Below are 21,777 nucleotides of genomic sequence, written 5' to 3' on the forward strand. Positions count from 1 at the left end.
TGCACCTGTACATATGTCCATTGCCTAGTGATAGGTGAACAGAGAAAGAAAACAAAAGTAACATGAATCTGCCACTGTCATAGAGTCAGGGCTCCCCTGTCCAGAGCAGAAGATGCCTTTCCTTGGAGTTCTGGCTCTTGTGTGTTTCTGAGGTAGCTTCTACCACTATTGCCATGGGGCTGCCTGGGAACTGGAACCTCAGAAAACAGAGAGAAGGGGAGAAATGAGACTACTGTGCTCTCTCACAGTTAGGAGCTCCCTGTCCCCTCCTCCAACCAGGACTAGAGGACTTCTTCTGGGACTCTCTCCATCTGGGACCCAGCGGCTGAGAGATACTGGAGGAAAAAATAAATGGTGAATTTTGCTTTCTCTTCCCTGATGCTATTTGCTTTCCAGAGTCCTGAGATAACTGCTTCATGCATTCTGTCCAGGTTTTATGGGTGAGTTCAGTGAGAGAGATGGGGTGGGTTGTATTTGCTTCACCTTATCCAGAAAGAGAACTGTGGTTTGCATATTTATGTTATGAGTGAGAAAAATAACTATACTATCATCGAGTCAAGGCACGTTCATAGGCTTTCTACATTTTGACTATCTGCATCTCAGTATTTTTATTATCTGAAATAGGACCCTCTTTTTTTTCCAATAGCAAGGTTCAGAAATGCCAGGGTTCCCTCACATGGCAACACCTCCTATGGGGCCCCAGGGAGGGTTGTGGTTCCACAGGCCCCACTGTGGTACTGCCTGGCTCAGAGGGCAACATGGCTACTGTGGCCTTGGTGGACATTGTACTTTGGCCTCTCCTCTGAGATGAGTGCCAGAAGAGAGTTTGGGGCAGAGGACTGATGTGACCTGATTTTATTCCCTCTGGCTCTTGTGTGGAGTATCAGCTAAGTGGGCAGAGACAGTAGCAGGTAGGCCAGTTATGGGGCCACAGCAACAATCCAGGTACAGGTGGTAATGGAGATAAATTCTGGATCCATTTTTGCAGTTAGAACCAATAAGATTTGCTGATGAATTAGATGTGGGTTATGATAGAAAAGAGAAGTTATGAGTGACTGTAATGTTTTCAGTCTAAGAAGCAACAGGAAGAATGGAGTTGCTATGCATTGATTTGAGGAAGGTTGGTGTGGAAATGCTTTCTTTTTCTTTTCTCATTTTTTTGACAAGTTGGGTTTGAAATGCCAATTGGAATGAAGAAGTACGGAATAGCCAGCTGGATGCAGGAGCTGGGAGCTCAGGAAGACTAGGTATAGGTATAGGCGTGGAGGTCACTGATGCCCATGCCGTATTTAAAGCCATGAGATGATGGGAGAAGATCACCAATTGAGAGCAGAGAGGAGAGAGGGCAGAGCATAGAGCCCTGGGGAACCCCAACGTTATCCTGCTGGCGAGGTAAAGGAAGGTTGGGGAGAGGAGGGTAGGAAAATTTTGTGGCATGCTGGCCACCACGTAAAGAAAGTGAATTAAAGAAGTTTGAATCATGGGAGGAATCCAAAGTTACTGACAGGTCAACTCAGATGATATCAGGGAATAAGAATTGGATTTAGAAATGTTGAGTTCTCATTGGTGACAGGAAAAAGCAGTTTCTGGGGAGCAATGGACGAGATGGAGGAGAAGGACTGATATTCAAGAGAGAGTAGAAGTTTGAAAATTAAAGATAGAACTCATATATTTTATTTCAGTTATTTTGGGGGCATGAAGGATACACAAGATGCAGTTGGAGGGGTAAGTGGAGTTAGGAGCATCGAGACTTCCTGTGTAAAAATTCAGAATTGTCAGAAGGCATTAATGACTAGATACACTTGATGGGTTCTGTCCTCTCATTTTCTCCTTATCTTACCAATTTCAGGCATGTCAGCATTCAGCAAAGTGCCTTATACTTAGTAGGTACATATTAGATGTTTGCTGAACAAGTGATATATTTCAGATGATTCCATGAATCTTTGCAGCACAGTCTCATGTAAATGTCATATAAAAGATACCTCTACATAATCCAGAGGTAATATGTTTTTTCTCAATTACATTAACAATATACACTTATTTTATAAAGTTAATACATTCCTAATGAAGTACAGATTATCAGTACAGACAGTGTTTTTATGAACCCAGGCAGTTCGATTTCTCTTAAAAGATTGAAATGTATTAGCAGGGATGAAGACAGTTCCTCTTGCCACTACTTACTGTCCCCCGAGCAGAGAAGAGGCCCCAGTGTATAAGCCACTTCAGAATGTGGTCGCCCTGTGTCTCTCATCACAACCTGAGTGACCGGCAAGTGCTTCTTATGGGAAAGGACTACTGTGTTGCTGGTCCTAGAAAACAAATACAACCACCTTAACATTATTCTGAATAATGTACAGAAGAGTAATAGTCTTTGATTGCAGTTCAAGGGGTATTAAGCTAAATTTGTAAGTACATAACAGTAGGGAAATCAAACATCTCATCTGAACACTTACAAACATACTAATATATTGAATGAGGTCTTCTGAGGACCAGAGACCTTTGTTCATCTACGTGACCATAGAGAAGAAAGCAGGCAGGTCCAAAATTATGGTCATGGATACAGGCATGAGATTACATTTCAGTGCAATTAGCAGCTCATTGTTCTTTCCAATTCAGCCACTGTGTAATACTTAAACGCAGAATTTACAGAAGCAACAGCAATCTTCCTTCATTAAAAAAAAAAAAAAAAAAGACAAAAAACAAAACCACCTGACTGACAAGACTTAGGTTTTCAATACTTGGACTTTTTTTTTTTTTACTAAAGTTTCAGAAATTCCTACTGTGGTTATGAGGCATTTCCTTATTTGTTGAAGCCATAAATTTAAAAACAAAATCAAAACAAAATACTGATTCAAAACCATGATGAAGATATGATACAATATATTCTTAAAATTAATAAATGGGCTAATGCATGGGAAAGTGCTTTGCCAAAGATTGTCACCATCCATTCATTCGACAAACACTTATTATGCTTCTATTTGCCAGGCCCTGGGTGTTGGGGATGTAAACATAAAACCCACCATCAATGCCCCCCAGTGGATGTTATAAATAATAACAATACCAATAATATCATCATATAAGTGACTATTTGGGGACATATTAATATCTATGGTTTAATACAATAGGATTGGAACAGGAGCCAGAGGACCTGGCTGGTAAGTTGGTTGTACAACCACCGTCCTCTCTGGACAAAGTAGGAAGGTTTTTCTATACCTTGTAAGCTGTTCATATTTTTCATTGTATACTTCAATTACATACGTACTTCTGATTTATGAACAAATACTAGTTTGTCTAATTTATTGTTCTGTGTAGAACCTAGTAAGTTTTAATTCCAAATAATTACAAAGCCACCACTCACTCTTGTATATACAAGTTGAAACATTTGAAACTGCCACTTTTGCAGGTCAGAAAATCAGCTGTTTCACATGGTTCAACCTGACAGCTTTCCTGCAAAAAAAGTCTTCCTAACTTAATCATTCCAATTCTGCTAGGCATCGAAATATTCTTTTAAGTTAGAAAATGTAAAATTATTAAGATTTTTATTTTGTTTAAAAATTTGAACAAAGTGACTGGCAGTGCATATGGTAAGATATGAAAAATATGAAATAAAACCCTAAAATTTAAGAAACAATTTTTAAAAATCAGATTGCGTCACAGAATCAGACTGAATTAAACAACATGGCTTTATCTGGTGAAGCCTCTGCAACTCCTGCTGTTAGAAGTACACAGGCTTCATCCCAAGCACATAACACCTGACTTTGTTGGGAATGGTATTCACAAGCTAGAAGATGTCACTGGATTATGCGGGAGCGGGTCAGTCTGGAAACTTATTTTATTATAAACACAGGGAGAGCACACCAAATCAATTCCTGGTATTTAATATCAGTAAACATTACAAATAGTATTTTAATTCCCGTGATTGCTATTTTGGTAGAACATCTTAGAGGAAAAATGTAAGTGCATAAGTTCTTCATTGAGGATCTTTGAATTTTAAGGAACATTTTTTTTTTTTTTTTTTTTTTGTGGTACGCGGGCCTCTCACTGTTGTGGCTTCTCCCGTTGCGGAGCACAGGCTCCGGACGCGCAGACTCAGCGGCCATGGCTCACAGGTCCAGCCGCTCCGCTGCATATGGGATCTTCCCGGACCGGGGCACGAACCCACATCCCCTGCATCGGCAGGCGGACTCTCAACCACTGCGCCACCAAGGAATCCCTTAAGGAACCCTTTAAAAGCTACACTTTCTATATAGCAAAAAGCTACATTTTAATTCTGTTTTTAACATTGACAATGCATTCACAGCCCTGAAAAAAACTTTAAAAAAATCATAATGCATGTAGTGTGCATTAAGGCAGATAGCATCATAAAGTCTTTTTGTCCTTTTGTTGTTTGCAAAGTACCTTCCTGAATCTGAGAAAAGTTTAAACTCTTCTTATTTAAAAATTCTTTATTTGTACAGGTCATTCCCACTGTCCATGCTTTATGTAAGATATTATATGCCATGTTCACCAGACTCATTCAAAACTGCCTAATTTTTAGTTACATCTGTTTTCTTCTTGCTTCTCAATTGTTTCCAAAATCTGTAAAGATTGCATGAATATCTAGGTATGAAAATTTCTCACAAACAGTTTTAAACATTCAGTAAGAGAACTTCCAAATCCACCTTTTTTTGGTTTTAGTTTCTAATGCTCTAGAAATTCTTCTGAGTTTTTTTGTTTGTTTGTTTGTTTTTCAGTAGACTTTTTTTTGAGGTATAATGGAGTTTTGACCACTTTGACTACTTTGAAAGCTGCAGGGGAGAAATACTAGGTCAACTTTAAGTTTTATAATTGCTGGGGAGAAAGAGAGACTGGCGACAACATAATTTTCATCACCCAGAATTACACATTTTGAAAGCTCCCAGGCTCTTTTTTGGGGTTAGCTGTTCTACTGGCTCATCCCTTTGGCAAACTCACACTGTATTAATTACTGCGGCATCATAAGACTTATTCATGTCTGGTAGGGCTGGTCTCCCCACATTGTTTCCATTTTCAGAATCGTCTTAGCTATTCATGTACCATTCTTTTCCAAATAAATTTTAGAACCTGTTTGTCACTACCCCCCAAAATAAACAAATGTTTAGCATTTGTTTGGAATTAAATGGAATCAAGAAAATTATTTGGAGGAGAGATGCTTAGTTTTCCTATTCATGGCAGTGGTGTGATGTCTCCATTTATTTAGGTCTTCTTGTATTTTCATAATAAAGTTTTATGATGTCTTTTTTACAAAAGTCTTGCATATTTTTGTTATCTTTATTCCAAGGTACTATACCCTTTTGTTCCTTCTGCTAGTAGTTTTTATATTTTCTTATAGTAACACATTTTTGATAAGAATCCAGTTATTCTAAGGTTCAGTCAGTAGCCTTACCAAACTCTCATTAATTTCAATAATATTTCTGTATATTCTCTTAGGTTTTCTTTGTTGAAAACGATATTTTCTATGAGTAATGTATCTTTATTTCCTTGTTTCCAGTCTTTCCAATTGTGGTTTTGAATTGCCTCATGTATATTTTTTAATCTTTCTATTATTCATTTCTCACCTAATTGCATTGTAATCAGAGAAACTGTTCATAGGATAACAACTACTGTAAAATTTTTTGAGTTTTGCTTTATGGAATATTGAGAAAATCAGTTTGCAAAAATGCACTACATGTGCTTGAGAAAATTATGTATTCTACAATTTTATGTTCCCAACAAATCAAGTTGTTAATTTCATTTGAAAATATTCTATCTTACTAATTTTTGTTCATTTGATTACCAATTACAAACAGATGTACATTTAAACCTCTTCTTACCATGGTTGATTTGTAAATTTCTTCTTTCAGTTTCGTCAATTTTTTTCTGTATACATTCTGAGTCATTTTTATTAGAAACATACAAGTTTATTAGCATTGTTTTTTATAGTGAAATTAAGCAATATCTTATAGTAATAGTGATCTTTGTCCACATTAAACCTTAAAATTTTACTTACTTTTTCGTATATTTGCCTGGTAATTTTTTTTTGGCATTTTGTTTTCAATATGCCCAGGTTTACAAAGAAGACATATTTGTTTTTAATTCAATATGACATCTGGATTTAAATGGTTATTTTTGTCATATTTATTGTGCATGATTACTCACACAGTTTTTATCTTGTACTTATTGCTTTCTCTTTTTTTAAATTCTCATTTTCTATCTTCTTTTGTATTAACTAAGTTCTTAAAATCCCATTTTTTCTTTCTTCCCTCCACTGATTTGAATATTACATGCTTTGTTTCTATTATTTAAAGGTTACACAAATTTTAAGACATAAACTTTAAGCAATTTAATTCTAATAAATATTTACAAAACAAGTTTTAAATTTCAATAATATTTTTATTTCTAAACATTCTTTTAGTTCTTTTGTAAACCACAATCATCTCTGTTAATAGGATCTGACTGTTTTCTCGTGTTTCAAATTCATACATACAGTTACATGTTATCAGTGTCTAGTATTTTCTTTTAGTTTTTAACCTCTGAGTTTACAATTTTTTTTCCTCAATATTTCCTCCTGCCTCTGAGACCTTCCTTATAAGATCACTTTCTTTCATTCTGAAAACCATTCTTTAAAATTCCGCTTGTGGAGTCTGCTAGTGGTAAATTTCTTCAGTGTCTGTTTGTCTGGATTTTAATTTTATTCCACTTTTTAAAATATCAGCTGGGTAAACACTGGGAGTTTGACAGTTATTTCACTTCCACCCTGTGAGGGGTGTGTCCCGCCCTCTGTGGGCTGGGTCCTGGGCTGTTCAGGGGTGTCTGCTGGCTGGCTGTCTTTCCTTTAAGAGTCTTGCTTTCATCTCTGCTCCTTTTAACATTCTCTTTGGTGTTTTTGATTTCACCATGATGTGTCTAGATATGGATCTACTTTTATTTATCCTGCTTGGTATTCTAATGTTTTCTCAAATCTGGACATTTTTCTGCTATTTGAATATTTCCTCTTCTTCATTATCTCAAATCTTCTCTTCTGAAACTTTAATCAGACACATTTTCAATCTTCTCCACATGACTCCTCCATGTCACCGCTTTTCTCGATCCCATTTTGCTTCTCTCTGTTCTGTGTCATTTATTTACACATATTTTCCATTTCACCAATTTTCTGATCACTTGTGTCTAATATCTGATCCAACAAATCTTAAATTGGGTAAATATTATCATTGGCTAATATTCTTTTGCAAATCACAATCATCTTTGTTAATAGGATCTGATCACTTTCTCATGTTTCAATTCCAGTTTTGATTTTTCAAGCAGCTCACATATTTATTTTATCTATGTTTTGAATGTATCCATGATCTGAGACTTTTAGGCATCTCATCTACACTTTGTGGTTTCTTCTGCCTCCCACATCTGTCCTCTGGTGTTGTATAACCCTGGATTGTGAGCTTATTTTTGGTGGCATTTTATCTGTGGGAATCCTGTGAGGTCTGTGTGAAGGGGGAGGGCAGGCCTCCAGTGAGAATCTCATGTAATCCTATGATGAGCCAGTGGTGCTGCCAACCTGTGGCTATGTTAACTTAATTTGAGGACCATCCAAGTCATATAAATTTGGGCTCTAAATCTGTGTGAGGGCAAGTCTGTAGACATGAGTTTTCAGGGAGCTATTTTTTTCTACCCAGAGTGCCTACTGGATGATTTGTCCTCGTCTACCTTTTCTTTGGGTATGCAGCCTTCTGAGACCTCCAGTTGCATGGAGAGCTTTGTATTCTGTATATCCTCTTTCATGGACTCAATGCCTTGTCTGGTTTCCCCTGTGTGGCCATTTAATAAAACGAAACTGGCAATTAGGAAGGTCAGCAAACAGCCCTGGGTCAGCCAAGGGGTGGTCATCTTATTAACTGGATTAACTTAACTTTAAGAAGTCAGATATTTCACTTTCAGTGAATGGGAAACATTAATTCCTATTTTGTCTTACTAGAAAAAGAAAATGGACATGATTAGTTACTCACAAGTAAACAAAAATAGCTACCTAGTATTTTAGGCTTCAGATTAATGATATCATACACATCAAAGCTTATACTTTTAACTTGCTAGGGAATACTTTAATTTTTTCTCTTTATTATACTGTGGTGTCCAATGTCTGCCTAAGGTACATTGTTTAAGCAATAAAAAAATTACAGTTTGCACAGGGAAATTATATGGAAATCACCATTCATTCCGGTCAGCATCACAGTTGCAGTAATATTGAGAATCAATGCAGTTCCCCTCTAATCCACAAGTACATTTTTGAGCATCAGGCAGAGAACCTCCCCAGTAAGTGTGTGTTTCATTGGTTCTTCCAACCCACCAGCTCACTGGGGTTCCATCTGAAAGACAAGTATGAGACAGGTGACACCTACTTTGCCCCCCACTACCTGCCTCCCCAATATAGTTCCTTTACTTCCCTCTATTTAAAACATAGAGAGACTACTTTAGAAGTGAGCATATTTTAACTGTGCAATAGGATCATTTTTAAGAGGACTTCCAACTGTTTAAAAATATATATTTTAATGTCAAAACTTACGTTGTCACCAAATTTTTTTCTTTTAACAGAAAATGAGCATGTAGTCCCTAACTCATTCAGGCACGATATTTACAAACTTTTCTTGAGGACTCCACTTACATAATTTCTTTGGAAATAACTTTCAAGAAAGAATTGTCATCAAAATAAAAACCACAGTAATTTACACACTGAATCTAAAATCTGTTTCAGATCCTAAAATGTCATTAAAATGTTTAATGTTATTATAAGAAATATGGATTTCTTTCACTTTATTTATTAGCTAAAAACACTGGCATGTGTTTAAGACATGTACTTCCTAGCATGTCCTAAAAGTTTCTTGGAGACGTGCCTCTTCTTATACTGAATGGGTTGCTCTGTATTTGGAAACTAAAGAAATGGCACTGATAAGCCTTCTTCATGCCTGAGGTGTCTTCGGCTTGAGCAAGTCCGAGACAACTACACCAAGTTCTTCAGCTCATTCCCCTCCTCAGTGCAACGTATAATTAAGTGACAGGGCCAGAGGCTGCCTCAGCTCTGCAGGACTGCTCATTTACATTAAAGATGCTGCTGAGGCCCCAGTGTGGGATTACAGTACACCTGGGGGAGGATGATCAGAAAAGATGGCGCACACAGGAGGGTGGAGGGGAAACAGTCCCTAGTAAACAGAGAATCAGGGCAGGAGAGGAAACGGAAGTGACATCAATTCTGCAAAGATGTCTGTCCATTTTCATGTGCTCTTTCAAACTCTTAAATTGTCCCCATCAGGCCCCCACTAAGAATCTGAAATAACTTTCTCCCTAACTTACAATTGCCACTGCTCATTATGGCTCCCTGTTCAATGAGACTTCTGCTTCTGCTGACAACCTCTCAGCTGGTAAACACATGGACTGCATTCATTACCACGCACTGCAGGCCCAGTGGGTGACATGTGTGCCAAGAAATCAATATCAACCATCTTTTTTTTTAATGTGTTGAAAACATCTTTAGGGGGTGGAAGATCTTTTTGGTGTATTATTTAACAGGTACTTAATAGACATTTTTCAAAATTCCATCTTAAAAATGTAATTATTCAACATCCTCTTTCATCGACTTGAAGAGCAAAGAAATCATTATATGCCAATGTGTTACTGTGTGTTTACATTTTTCTCTCTAAAGTGAAAATCATTAAGTGTTTTCTAAAGGTACAAAATGCATGTGGCTCCATTCAAGATTCCTTTGAGTAACTTAGAGAATTTGCATAAGAAATAATTAGGAATAATAAGAAGAATTAGAGGCTGAAATGAAAAGGAATAGGAGAGATATCAATGACCAGGGTGCACGGCTCTACTTCCTCAATTATTTTAGCCCATAGTTCACTGTCCTTCACTCCAGCCACAGCTACAATCCTCAATGACCTTAAGCATTCATAGTATGGTAACCAAATGGTTTCCTAGAGTCAACACTTACTGTCATACAACTTCCTCTTTAGCCACCTGTAATCATATCCCCTGAAACTATATGTAACACAGAGACCTTAAAGATGCTGAAGGAAAAATGTTTCAGAACCCTAGCAAGATCCTAGGCCCTCTGCTCCTCCCTGGCCCTCGTGGAAAACAAAACTTACACAAGAGCTGCTGCACTGAGGCCCCAGACTTGCTATATCTCCTCTCAAGATTACCACCTCCTCAGTCTCCTGATAACTTCTGAGAATTTGAACAGTGGAAAATTCTTGAGAGAGAACTGAATTTTGACTGACATTCCCCAATCTACCCTATAAAATTCCTAAGCTACTTGTTCCCCACACTGCAGTCCCCTTGTACTGTTTTCACATTGCAACCTTCTAATGAGGGACCCAGGCTTTGGTGTGTTCACTCCTTCCACACAAGAGTAGCATCAAAGCTCTGCACACCCATTTGTGTCTATTGTTAATACCGAGCAAATTAGTGCAACAATTTTAAGGTGTATTGGGCTACACTATTTGCCTGCCTCAACTCAACCTTAATTAAACACTTCTGGAAATATATAGGTCTGTAGTGAATTTGTTTAAATTAAGTTTGTACTAACAATCCTCCAGTAGCAGCATATAAGAAATGCAAATAACTTGGCATGCATGGTTAATTAAGGCCCTTATTTTGTTTTTTTAGCAGGTGTTTATTAAGTTTATAAGTCTTTTCTCTTTCCATCTTTCCCCCCAGCCCCAATTAAATACTTGTTTAAATATTTGTTTTTGTTGCTGCTGTTGCTGTTTTATATATTTATTAACATATCGAAGGGCTAACAATTGAGCAACCACATGCAAATCAATAGGCAGACACTGGCCCTCCAGGCGGGAATCCTTTGCTGATCTGGGTCGTGTCCAGGTTCTGGAATAGACCATCTGCTAGTTTGTATGCGTTTGCTCCATGACTCACTGGGTGGTTTTGTTTTATGACTTTGTTAGTGGTTGGTTCCAACACTACTCTGTCTTTGCCTCGTTTTCCCTGGTTAGACAACCCATAACAATAATTTACTCTCCTGGAGGCAGCTTTCTCATTCTTCTGGGAACATACAATTTTAGCTCAGTGATCTATTTGGCATCAATCAACTAACAGTAAGTACTAACTAGCACTAACTATAAATTCAATAAACTGGAGAGATGCAAATAAGTAGCCTTTACTTCATGCCATTTATAGATGTGGTGCAATTAAGTTCTGGCAAGGTTAATGTCTTAGCTCTGAAGACTCAAAAAAGATAAAATGATTTCCTGAGTCCCATAGCTGCTGAGTGACAGGGACTTGTCTAAGTCCTAAGAGCTTGAACTCAGAGAACCTGCCTACTGCCCTCTGCTCATTCCACTCCCCAGATGCCTAATCAGAGAAGGGGCAGGCCAGCCTCCAGAAAGCCAAGCAGTTTCATGAAGGCAGTGAGGTTGCACATTCCAACAGAATGGGATTTTTCAAAGGAAAAAAATATAAAATTAAACATAAGAATTTTCAAAAGAAGAAAAGATATGAGAAATAAACTAGTAGCACTTACGTTGTGTGAAAGTGGCGGGGATACCAACATTGTTCCCCAATTAACAATTAGCCAAGACACTAATTGCATTGTCTATGAAAAAGAATCTCATGGAATAATCACCTCCAGATCACTAAGCCATGTTGTTGTTAGCAATCCTTCCCGAGATAAGACAGAATTAAGATGTCCCTGCCCTTCATGGCAGATGAGCACTGAGCATTCCAGGGGCCTCCTTAGGAGGCTTTTACTGCTCAGTTGCCCAGTTGAGTCTAGGGAGAAACTTCAGATCATTCCTGGCTTTGAGCAAAGACCTTGGTCTTTGCTCCAAAGAAGAGTATCCCTGTCACTTCAGATGTGATCCGGGCACTATGGGCACAGATTTTCATGCATCTCTGGCAGGCCATTGTGACCTGTGGGGACTACAGCCCACAATGTCTGATTACTCTGATTACTCACCATGGGGAGTTGAAAGCCTTGACTTCTTGCAGTGGAAAGTCAGCTTCTGTTGGCAGTGGTCCACATAGTCAATTATGGCCTGGAGCTGGTCCATGCTGGCTGTGTACTTGAAAAACACAGGATGGGGGCTTTCTCCATTTGAGCTTTTGACACTAACCAAGTGGGAGCCATTGTGCTGCACTGAGGTCCATGCAGTGTCTGGCGGGCAGAAGAGGGGTTGGGAGGGAGAAAGGAGACTGTGATGAGAATGGAATCATTAAACATAAATATGGAAGCATATTTTTATCTGAGTTAAGGTTTTTATTTTTGTAGCAATCAGATCTCTTTGACATTGGAATCAGCGAGTGGAATTCTTAAAATGTTGACAGTAGGGATTCTCTTTATTGAAATTTGCATTACCATTACTATAGTCAACATTGTCAAGGGGTCAATTTTTTTAATTCTGTATTATAATATTCAAAGTTATAAACAGAACTTTTTGGCTTTTATTTTTTTCTTTCCATTACTATAAGAGGAAAGCTAAAGATTATCGTGTATATACTTATGTTTGTAACAAGCATATTCCTCATCTCACTGAGCATCTTTTCCTCTGATAATCAAAGAAATGTATACAAGACACATTTGAGGAACAAGCAGCCCCCAAAACCATTATTTTGATCATGCAAAATAATGGAAAATAAGTATTTTTGACAAAAATTGACTAATAATGTGTCAGCAACTTGTTCAATGGCCAGCAATAAAAAACACAGAGCCTTGGGGTATCTAATATAACAATTCCTAGCAGAAACCATTGCTACATGAATGTCTGCTGGAAAATTCTGGCATATTTCTGTTACATGGATTACCTATATTTTTCCAAGAGATTTAAAAAACAATGCACACTTCACAATATTTATAACAGAAGAAAAACACCTTGACTTCTTTTATCTTCCCCAAAATAACCTCCCACCATGAATGTATAGAAGCTCCCACAGTATAAAAGGCCCATGGCTCAGTGGCTAAAAGGCTGAGTTCAAGCTGCCTTAATTCAACTATATTTATAATGTCATGTCATATAACTTCCTCTGTAATATGTATTTGATAAAATGATCAGTATCCACACAAACTTGCCATATTACAGGGGCAGGAAACAGCCTTGTGTTTATTTTTTATTATTTTTTAATAGCTCATACATGAGCAAGGTTCAAAAATCAAAACAATGCTGCATGGAACTCACTGAGGGGTCCCCTGCTCCTTTCCTGCCCTGAGAGTTTGGGTCTGGGAAAAACCTACAGCCATGTTGGTGTTTGCAAACCCTTAACACATCAAATACATCCAGAGATCCAGGGAAAAGAACCCTAAGGGCCATGGAAAAACCTCCGATTCAAAGCCTATGGAAAAGAACATCACAAAATATGCAAAAACTAGCCAGGACAGGAACAAACTGTTAGTCAGCATGACTAATGCAGTTTTATATTCAACTAGGAGAAAAGACTTAACGGATCACCTGTCTCTCTGCTCACTACAGGGGGCTGTGAGTGTTCCTATGGCAACTTGAAATCCATAGATTGTGTTTCCCCTTAATCATGTTTTCACTAGACATTTTATATTTCAACATTTTCCTGGAAAATTACTTAAATGCGTCTGGCATTATTTTTGGTAATTACCTACTCCCATTCACCCTCAGGGTTTCTTCCATCAAATGAAATGAGGGTACAGGGAGGCATGCAGAAGGCTGTGTTAGGCTTAGGAGTTCATCAGTTCCCATGCCACTGTGTCATTTATTTTCATGGCTTAGAGCACAAAGAAAAATGATGTGCCTGAATAGTTCATACAGGCTGGTGGTCAGTATGATAAATGTATGGTCTTGCATGGTTAAGGTGTAATAATAGAAATCTTTTGAAGTGGAGAGAAGGGAAAGGTTGAAAAGAACCTCAAAACTGCCCTTCTGAAAAAATACTTTAAGTGGTTGCCCTTTCTAGAAATATTATTTAAAAGACCCCAACAAAGACACATTATGTTTCCCTAATATTCCACAACATATTATTTCAAAACTATGAGTAGAAAGGAACCTTTGACATGACACATAATCTTAGCCTTCAAGCACGAGGAGACAGACTAAGGAATTTAAGTGACCAGCATGATGGAAAAATACTTAGCTGTTACTCACGGTAGTCTGAAGCATAATTTTGGATCTGAGGTAATTAATTTTAATAGTGGTCAAATTTAAACAGGAATTTTGAACTATCGTTGAATTAGACCCTATCAGAACATGTTCATCCAACTCACTGGAGCCTCTCCTCTGCACAGGAGCAGGGTGGCCATTGGTGGCACCTGGTTGACCGTTTGCTCGGACAAATGAACCTGCAGCCAAGTTAACTTGCTGGTTTGGTTTGGTAAGCAGGATATAAATAATGACATTGACTTACCATATCATATGACATCCTCCTCCTTCTGTTTGTTTTGCCAACTTAGATCCACTTTGCAATTGGCAACACTTCCTACACTTTGTAATAGACCTCTGAACTATACAAGGAGTCTTTCATAGCAAAACAAGTGGTTGGATGGAAAAAGAACCAGATCTTTATTCTACAGATTCAGGTAAACACACATTGAAAGCATATCTGCTATGCTTATTTCAATCTCCCTGAGAAAAAAAGACTTCACGAAAAATAGGATGCCTTTATATTTTGTGGGACCATCGCTCATGATCTGGAAATTGACCTCGAGGAAAGTAAAGGCAAAAATCCCTTCTCCCACAGATGCCTGAAATGAAGTCCAATTTGTGTCCAAACACCACCTCTTTGGAAATGAAGCCAGCTGCCTCTGTTTCTTCTGATGGGAAGAGGGTACACATTCTGAGAAGACTGGGAAGGCAATATGCCAAATGATTTAACTTGTCACATCTATCTCCACGTAAAGCTGGTCAAGAAGATGCACTCAGGATGATAAATAAGGACAGACTGATGTAAACACTAGCAGCCATTCCTGGATCCACAAAAATAATCTGAATTCTATAATAGAGACCCACAACAGCCTTCTCAGAAGTTCTCCCCCTGTGTTACTATCCAGAGAGAAACACTGTTATAACCTTTTATCCAGCCCAACCCTCTGGCCACACAGATAAGAGAAATGGAAGTCTAGAAAAACTCACTTGCCCAACTTCACAAAACTATGTAACTTTGCCACACATTTCTAAGCAACCCAGCATGAGTCGCTGAGCTTTCTGAGTAGGTAAAGCTCTCAAAGAGTGCTGAGGTCTGTAACCTTCCCAGAGTGCCTTACCCATCTGAGCCCTCTACTATATTTCCAATGAAAAATCTCCAGAAGAAAACAGAACTAGATCCTGGGCATTTATGTGCCCATAGTGCTGGTAATGACCAACTGCGTTGCTCTGAATGTCCAGTAGGTGCCCTGAGGAAGGCAACGGTCAGCTCTCACCTGGCCCTGCCCTAGATCTCAGAGGCCCTGGGCCCTGCCATGTCATCTGTTTGTCAAAGCCAAGGATGACTGTTGTGTGTGTTTTATTGAAGGGGAGAGATGACAGCTCTAAGCAGACAGTCTCCAGGCCCTGGGAGGGCCCAGAGGTGGCACTCAGGCCATCCCCACACCTGTGGGTCCCTCTTGATCAATATTTGTATGAAGACCCTCATAAGGGCTGCCACAGATCTGGGGCCTTGAGGCTTTTCATGATTTCTTTTAATATTCTGAACACAAGAAAATGCTATAAGATACAACTGGATATCCTCAAGGGAATGCAGCTACTTCACAGCCTTCTTCCCTAGGATTTCAGAGGGTGATATTTTCACTTACTACGTCACACTGAATACAATTTTGTGTGTCTGCTCATTCATAAGGGTAGACATCTGCTATTTAACATGAACTGACACTTACTCAACACGACATACATTGTCTTGAGGCAACATGTACGTGTGCTTGGCCCTGTGCCTAAAACCTCCCAAGAGCTCAGTTACTGGGAGATATTATTAGTGCTTTCCCTTGTTTATCAGCCTACCACACAGCACAAGCGCAAAGTAATTTCCTCAGAGAGTACATTATATATGCAATTATAAAATTAGATATGGACAGAGTACAGGGTCATGGTCAATGAGAGATATGGGTTACAATCTATGGTCTTGGAAAAGTCAAAAAAATCCTCTGAGCCTCCAATTCCATATATGGTAAATGGGGAAAGTGGACCAGGCAGCATCTAAAGACTGAATGCTATTGTCTAGCCACCTTTGAATGCTAAGGCAATGAACCAAGCATGCTGCTGGCCTATCTGCTCTCTGAACATCTATATGTTTATTGTTCATCAAGACCATTCACTTTGTCCACCCGTAAGGCCAGGGCAGACTGTGTGGCTGACAGAAAAGCAGGAAAATAAACTTTCCTGAAGCTTTTGTCTTTTTTCCCTTTGGGCACAGTGACCGGACCTGCTCTAGAAATTCTGCATTGCCAACCACACTAGGCTGCCTGCTTTAGGAACTACCTTTACAAGCTGCAGGAGGCCGGCCAGAAAATGTACCCCCAGTGGGGGCAGGAAGGGTTCTTTCTAGGCAAAAGCCAGGATAAAAGAGATGCAGGTTCATGGTGTATGAATCACTACCCATTCTATAGAGGGCTTTTAAAAAAATGACATGAGTTATGTGTAAAGCAGTTGGGCTGACTGCCCTTTGCTAAACCACAGTGCTGGAGGCCTGACACAATTTTTTTTTTTTTTTTTTTTGTGGTACGCGGGCCTCTCACTGTTGTGGCCTCTCCCATTGCGGAGCACAGGCTCCGGACACGCAGGCTCAGTGGCCATGGCTCACGGGCCCAGCCGCTCCGGGGCATGTGGGATCTTCCCGGACTGGGGCAAGAACCCATGTCCCCTGCATCGGCAGGCGGACTCTCAACCACTGCGCCACCAGGGAAGTCCCTGACACAATTTTTGACACAGGGAAAAGGATGTTTAAGAAACACAATTGTGTATATTTTAACCCCAAACTCCTGATTTATCCCCCCGCTTCCCCTTTGGTAACCATAAGTTTGTTTCCTATGTTTGTGGGTCTATTTCTGTTTTGTACATAAGTTCATTTGTATCATTTTTTTTAGATTCAACATTTACGCTCTACTATATATAAAACAGATAACCAACAAGGACCTACTATATAGCACAGGGAACTATACTCACTATTTTGTAATAATCTATAAGGGAAAAAAATCTGAAAAAATAGATATATATGTATGTATTACTAAATCACTTTGCTGTACATCTGAAACTAACACAACATTGTAAATCAACTATGCCTCAATAAAAACAAGAAAAGAAACACAATTGCTTGGTTTGCATAAAGGCAAGTGACTCAGCAATAATAATGAGTAAAAAGTTCTGGATTATTAACTTGTTGAGTCAATAAATCAAGATCTGAAGGTGCAATGGGCAGGGATGCCATAGACCCAGTCCTCAGCTTGTTCATCAAGCCTCCAGGTGATTTTTATGGACTGGAAGTTGAATCACTGCTCTGCCTGCAACCTATCTTCTTTCTGTGACAATCATTCTCACAATGCAAGGTCTGAGAAGCAGTTTCTGAACCTCACAACTATGAAAATAGCTAACAACTACCCTGGGTTTAGGGTGGGCACAAACAGTTCTATCTCTCAGTGAGTAGAGCCATTGACCTTCCTCATCTTGTCATCAAAGAAGTTATGTTTTGTTTCTTCTGTTTAGAAAGGGAATAGGTCTGTCAACAAATTGCACAGGCAGTCCATTCAAAATAGCTTACTATTTTGTCTTGTTTTGGTTGTCTCTGTACTAAAGGTACTAAAAAATACATGCAGAGTGTGTCCTAGTACTACATTTTTAAAGGCTATTACCAAGGATATAATTTTTTTTTCATTCTGAAATCTGATTTTTTTTTTCAGGCAAGTTTAAGTTTATTTATTTATTTATTTATTTAACGTCTTTATTGGAGTATAATTGTTTTACAATGGTGTGTTAGTTTCTGCTGTATAACAAAGTGAATCAGGAATACATATACATATATCCCCATATCTCTTCCCTCTTGCGTCTCCCTCCCACCCACCTTATCCCACCCCTCTAGGTGGTCACAAGGCACCGAGCTGATCTCCCTGTGCTATGCGGCTGCTTCCCACTAGCTATCTATTTTACATTTGGTAGTGTATATATGTCCATGCCACTTTCTCACTTCGTCCCAGCTTCCCCTTCCCCCTCCCTGTGTCCTCAAGTCCATGCTCTACATCTGTGTCTTTATTCCAAGGATATAATTTTAACCATTGGTTTAGAATTCTGTTTTTTGTATCTTTTTCCAAGTGTTAGTAATTGTTTTTTAATAATTAGAGAGTGTTTAATTGTCCACAGGCATTGCAGCATCGTGGAGAAGGCAAATTTTTCATAGTGGACATATTTCCAGGTTGGAAGAACAGAATCAGGACCCTAAGATCTTCCTCTATCAATAAGCAGGTTTGTCAGGGGGCACCTCATATGACCCTTGGGCAGTAAGGACCATTTAGCTGTAACTTTGGTTCATTCCTTTTATTTTCCCCAGGAAAAATTTGGATTTAAAAAAATTTTCATTAAATATTTTGTTGTGTAGCTGCTGGAGGTAGTCACTGGTCTTTGGACTGGCCTGTGTGTTTCTCTGTCTTCAGCACATTGCTTTCCTTACGGTGTTGAGTTTAATAAAAATCCTTGGTATTTAATACTATTTGGAAATCTTCACTGAAGTAGTTAACTCCTGCTCTCCATCTTGGGTATGTATGTGTGTCTCATGATCCATTTGATGTTCCATCTCAGTCATAATTACGGAACCCTTACGACATTGATCTTTTCACATAGAACAAGAATATACTAATCTCAGGAGTTTTACATGAGAGCTAGGCAACTATAAACTCTAAAAACCTTTAATTACCCAAAAGGCATTGTGATACAATAATCTCTATGTAATGTTTGTTCATTTGCAATGTAATGTGAAGATATATAGTTATGAAGTATGCTTTAATAATAGACATTTACACATCAATATAAATCATTAAATTATTAGCAATAATTTTCATGAATCCCTACACAAACACATACACACACATACACACCTTACAGCTCTTAAAACTTTCCAAGATTACGTTAGAGAGTTTAGAAGATAATTTAGAGCATTAATGTCTCATACTTTATCTTAATACATGTGAACCATTCCTGTTGCATTTGTGGATGCATCAGAGCCACAGGGATTCAGTGATGGATCATTAAACCTCACCCACAGCAACCTATATAAACAGGAACAACAGGATAATTGCTTGGACCGTGAAATGAGTAGCGGCACCAAAATTTTACATCTGCATTGGTTTTATTTCTCCATTCTGTGATGCCCTTTGTTCCCTTTCCATTTTAATTTTTTGGACGATAGAGTAGCCTGTGCCTGCTAAAACCAAAGACCCTCAGCTAAACGACAGTGCTTTCTAAACCCATGTGCACATAAGCATCTCTACAGAAGCTTAATAATAATACAGCCTCTCCTGGGATGCTACCCTGCAGAATCTGGCTGTGGAAAGCAGAGCTTCTCCTTGGGGAACAAACACGTAGGGACCTAGAGAAGCTCTATCCTGCTGCTGGATAGTGTCCACTAGTGACAGTAAAGCAAACAGGAGTCCTCTGGTCAGGTTAAATGAATTTGTAAAGTCACACTCCGAATTCTATTTTTAAAAGGTTGTATTGCCAAGGATGTTATAACCACCCAGTAGGCTTTAAGAAGATACATTACACTTGTTTTATAACCAACAGATCTCCACTATCTAACTAAATGACCAATGGGCAACCCAAACTTCACATATTCACAACTGGAATCCTGGTCTTCCCTTACAAACATGGTCCTTCCCAAGAATTCTCCGTCTCTGTGAGTAATACCTGCACCTTCTTTCCAGGGCTTGGATCCAAATACAGGAGCCCTGCTTGATGCCTCTCTCTCTCTCCATCGGTTAGTCCACCGGTTCTAACTCAACATTTCTCTCCTCCTATTCCTCTGCTCCCAGCCTGCTACCCACCATCACCATCTTGGCTCGATTACTACAGCAACATCCTAACTAGTCTCCTTGCTTCCTCTTGGTGCCCCACGATGGTTAAAGGCCCAAACTGCACAGCTGGTGTGGATCCTGGACCAGCCCCTTTCCAGCTACGTGACTTGAGGAAAGGTCACCTTCTCGTCCTTCCACCTGAGTCTGTCCAACATGCCAGCTCCCCATGGCTGCAGGCCTTTGGCACTTCCCTCCTCCCTCCCCTTGAAGGCTCCACCTCAGGTTTTCTCAGCGTTGCTTCTTTGATGTGGTTGGCACAGATGTCACTTTCCAACTGCGTCCTTTCTTGATCCCTCTATTGAAAACTGTAACCCATCCTTCTACAGTCTGTGACCCTGTTCCCTGCTTTGTGCTTCTTCACAACACCTGCTACCTTGCAACATGCCAAGTATTTGATTCGCTTCTGTCAATGATCTGGCTCCCCACCCCAGAAAGCACCCCCCACCAGGGGAGGGAGGTGTTCAGATTCACTCCCTGATGTGGTCACAGCCGTGCCTGGCTCAGGGCAGGCGCTGAGTACACATGTGTTCAATGTTGTCAGAAGTTTTTTTGCAACTCTTCAGTTTTGTGCCTTTACTTGGATGTTTCTTCAGGTCACCCGGGGAAGGATATGATTCACATCCTCAGCAGACAGTTTTCAAGGCCATCGTGTGTGTAAACTGACCAGGAGGGTTAATCAGCAGATTTCACCTTTTCCCTCCCTTATTTAGAGGTTCTTTCTCATCTCTAATGTAAGAAAAACCTGCTTGTATATCATCAGGTATTATTCTAAGTTACCTGAAATCAAAAGCTGGGCATCTGTTTTTACTGCCTCTTTGCATTTTGATGATAACTACTCTTCTCTCTGGTGGTAGGGGCCAAGGTTCACTCTGAAAAGGTAACAGCAATTGCAGGGAATCAAAATACATCAGCTATGGTATCAAATTAGCATTAAAACAAAACACCTTTGAGATAGTTACACATTCCAAAGGGGCTTTATAAATATGCACAACTAAAGCTTCATGGGGAAGCCTAGACCGCGTTCACTAACATGGCTAAAATACTTTTCTTTTATTACAAGCATAAACTGCAGAAGATCGGACCCTCAGCTCTCAGTTATTCCTCTTCTCAGCAAATACCTTTCCTTATAAACGTGACCTCAGCTTGCCAATAGTTAACTATTAAAAAAATAGCTTCAGTCATTGAAATGTCACTCATTTTGGAATGTGCCAGTTGGGATTATTTCTACCTTTCTAGAATCTTGGCATTTTTCAGTGTGTATGGAACTCTGCTCATAGAATTAACCCAAGACAATATGTATGAAAATCTTTAACATGCCCTAGACTTCTGTGATAATTAAGAACTTAATTGATAAAGGGAAATGTTTTATTGGGATGCTAGCAACTTTATTTAGCTTTCTTTGTCCTCGGCATTTGCTTGAGCCATGGTAATGAAAGAAAATCAAAGCAGGAATTGAAATCACTTGAAGGCCTGTTATAAACCACTGGAGTGCAGTATATCTAGAATGATCCCCTGGGCTGTTTCCTCACATATTTCACTGATCACACATTTTTCAGTAAAGGTAAACCAATGTATTTAACTCTGTCATCACACTTCAACATTTTGGTCAGTATTTATGACAAAATGTTTACCCCAAAGCCCAAAAGAGCCATACTCACACCCAGTGCAATGCTCTGCAAGTTCTTGCATTTTCTGTACCAACTTTGGGGGTAGTTTTGGGGCTGGAAGATATATTTGACTGAATTCAGATCTAATCATACGATTAACCA

General features: G+C 39.1%; 1 protein-coding gene across 1 annotated transcript in view; it reads right to left on the bottom strand.

Moving 5' to 3' along the window:
• LOC307188676 (contactin-associated protein-like 3) overlaps positions 1–21,777 on the bottom strand; it is a 188,053-nt gene that overhangs the window by 31,704 nt on the left and 134,572 nt on the right. The window contains exons 13-15 of the mRNA XM_079926128.1: positions 11,960–12,157; positions 8,198–8,354; positions 2,182–2,309 (exon numbers count right to left, since the gene is read on the bottom strand). Coding sequence (XP_079782254.1) covers positions 2,182–2,309; positions 8,198–8,354; positions 11,960–12,157 — 483 coding nt within the window. The remainder of the gene's footprint in view (positions 1–2,181; positions 2,310–8,197; positions 8,355–11,959; positions 12,158–21,777) is intronic.

Source organism: Stenella coeruleoalba (assembly GCF_951394435.1).
Source record: "Stenella coeruleoalba genome assembly, chromosome: 7".
Taxonomy (NCBI): domain Eukaryota; kingdom Metazoa; phylum Chordata; class Mammalia; order Artiodactyla; family Delphinidae; genus Stenella; species Stenella coeruleoalba.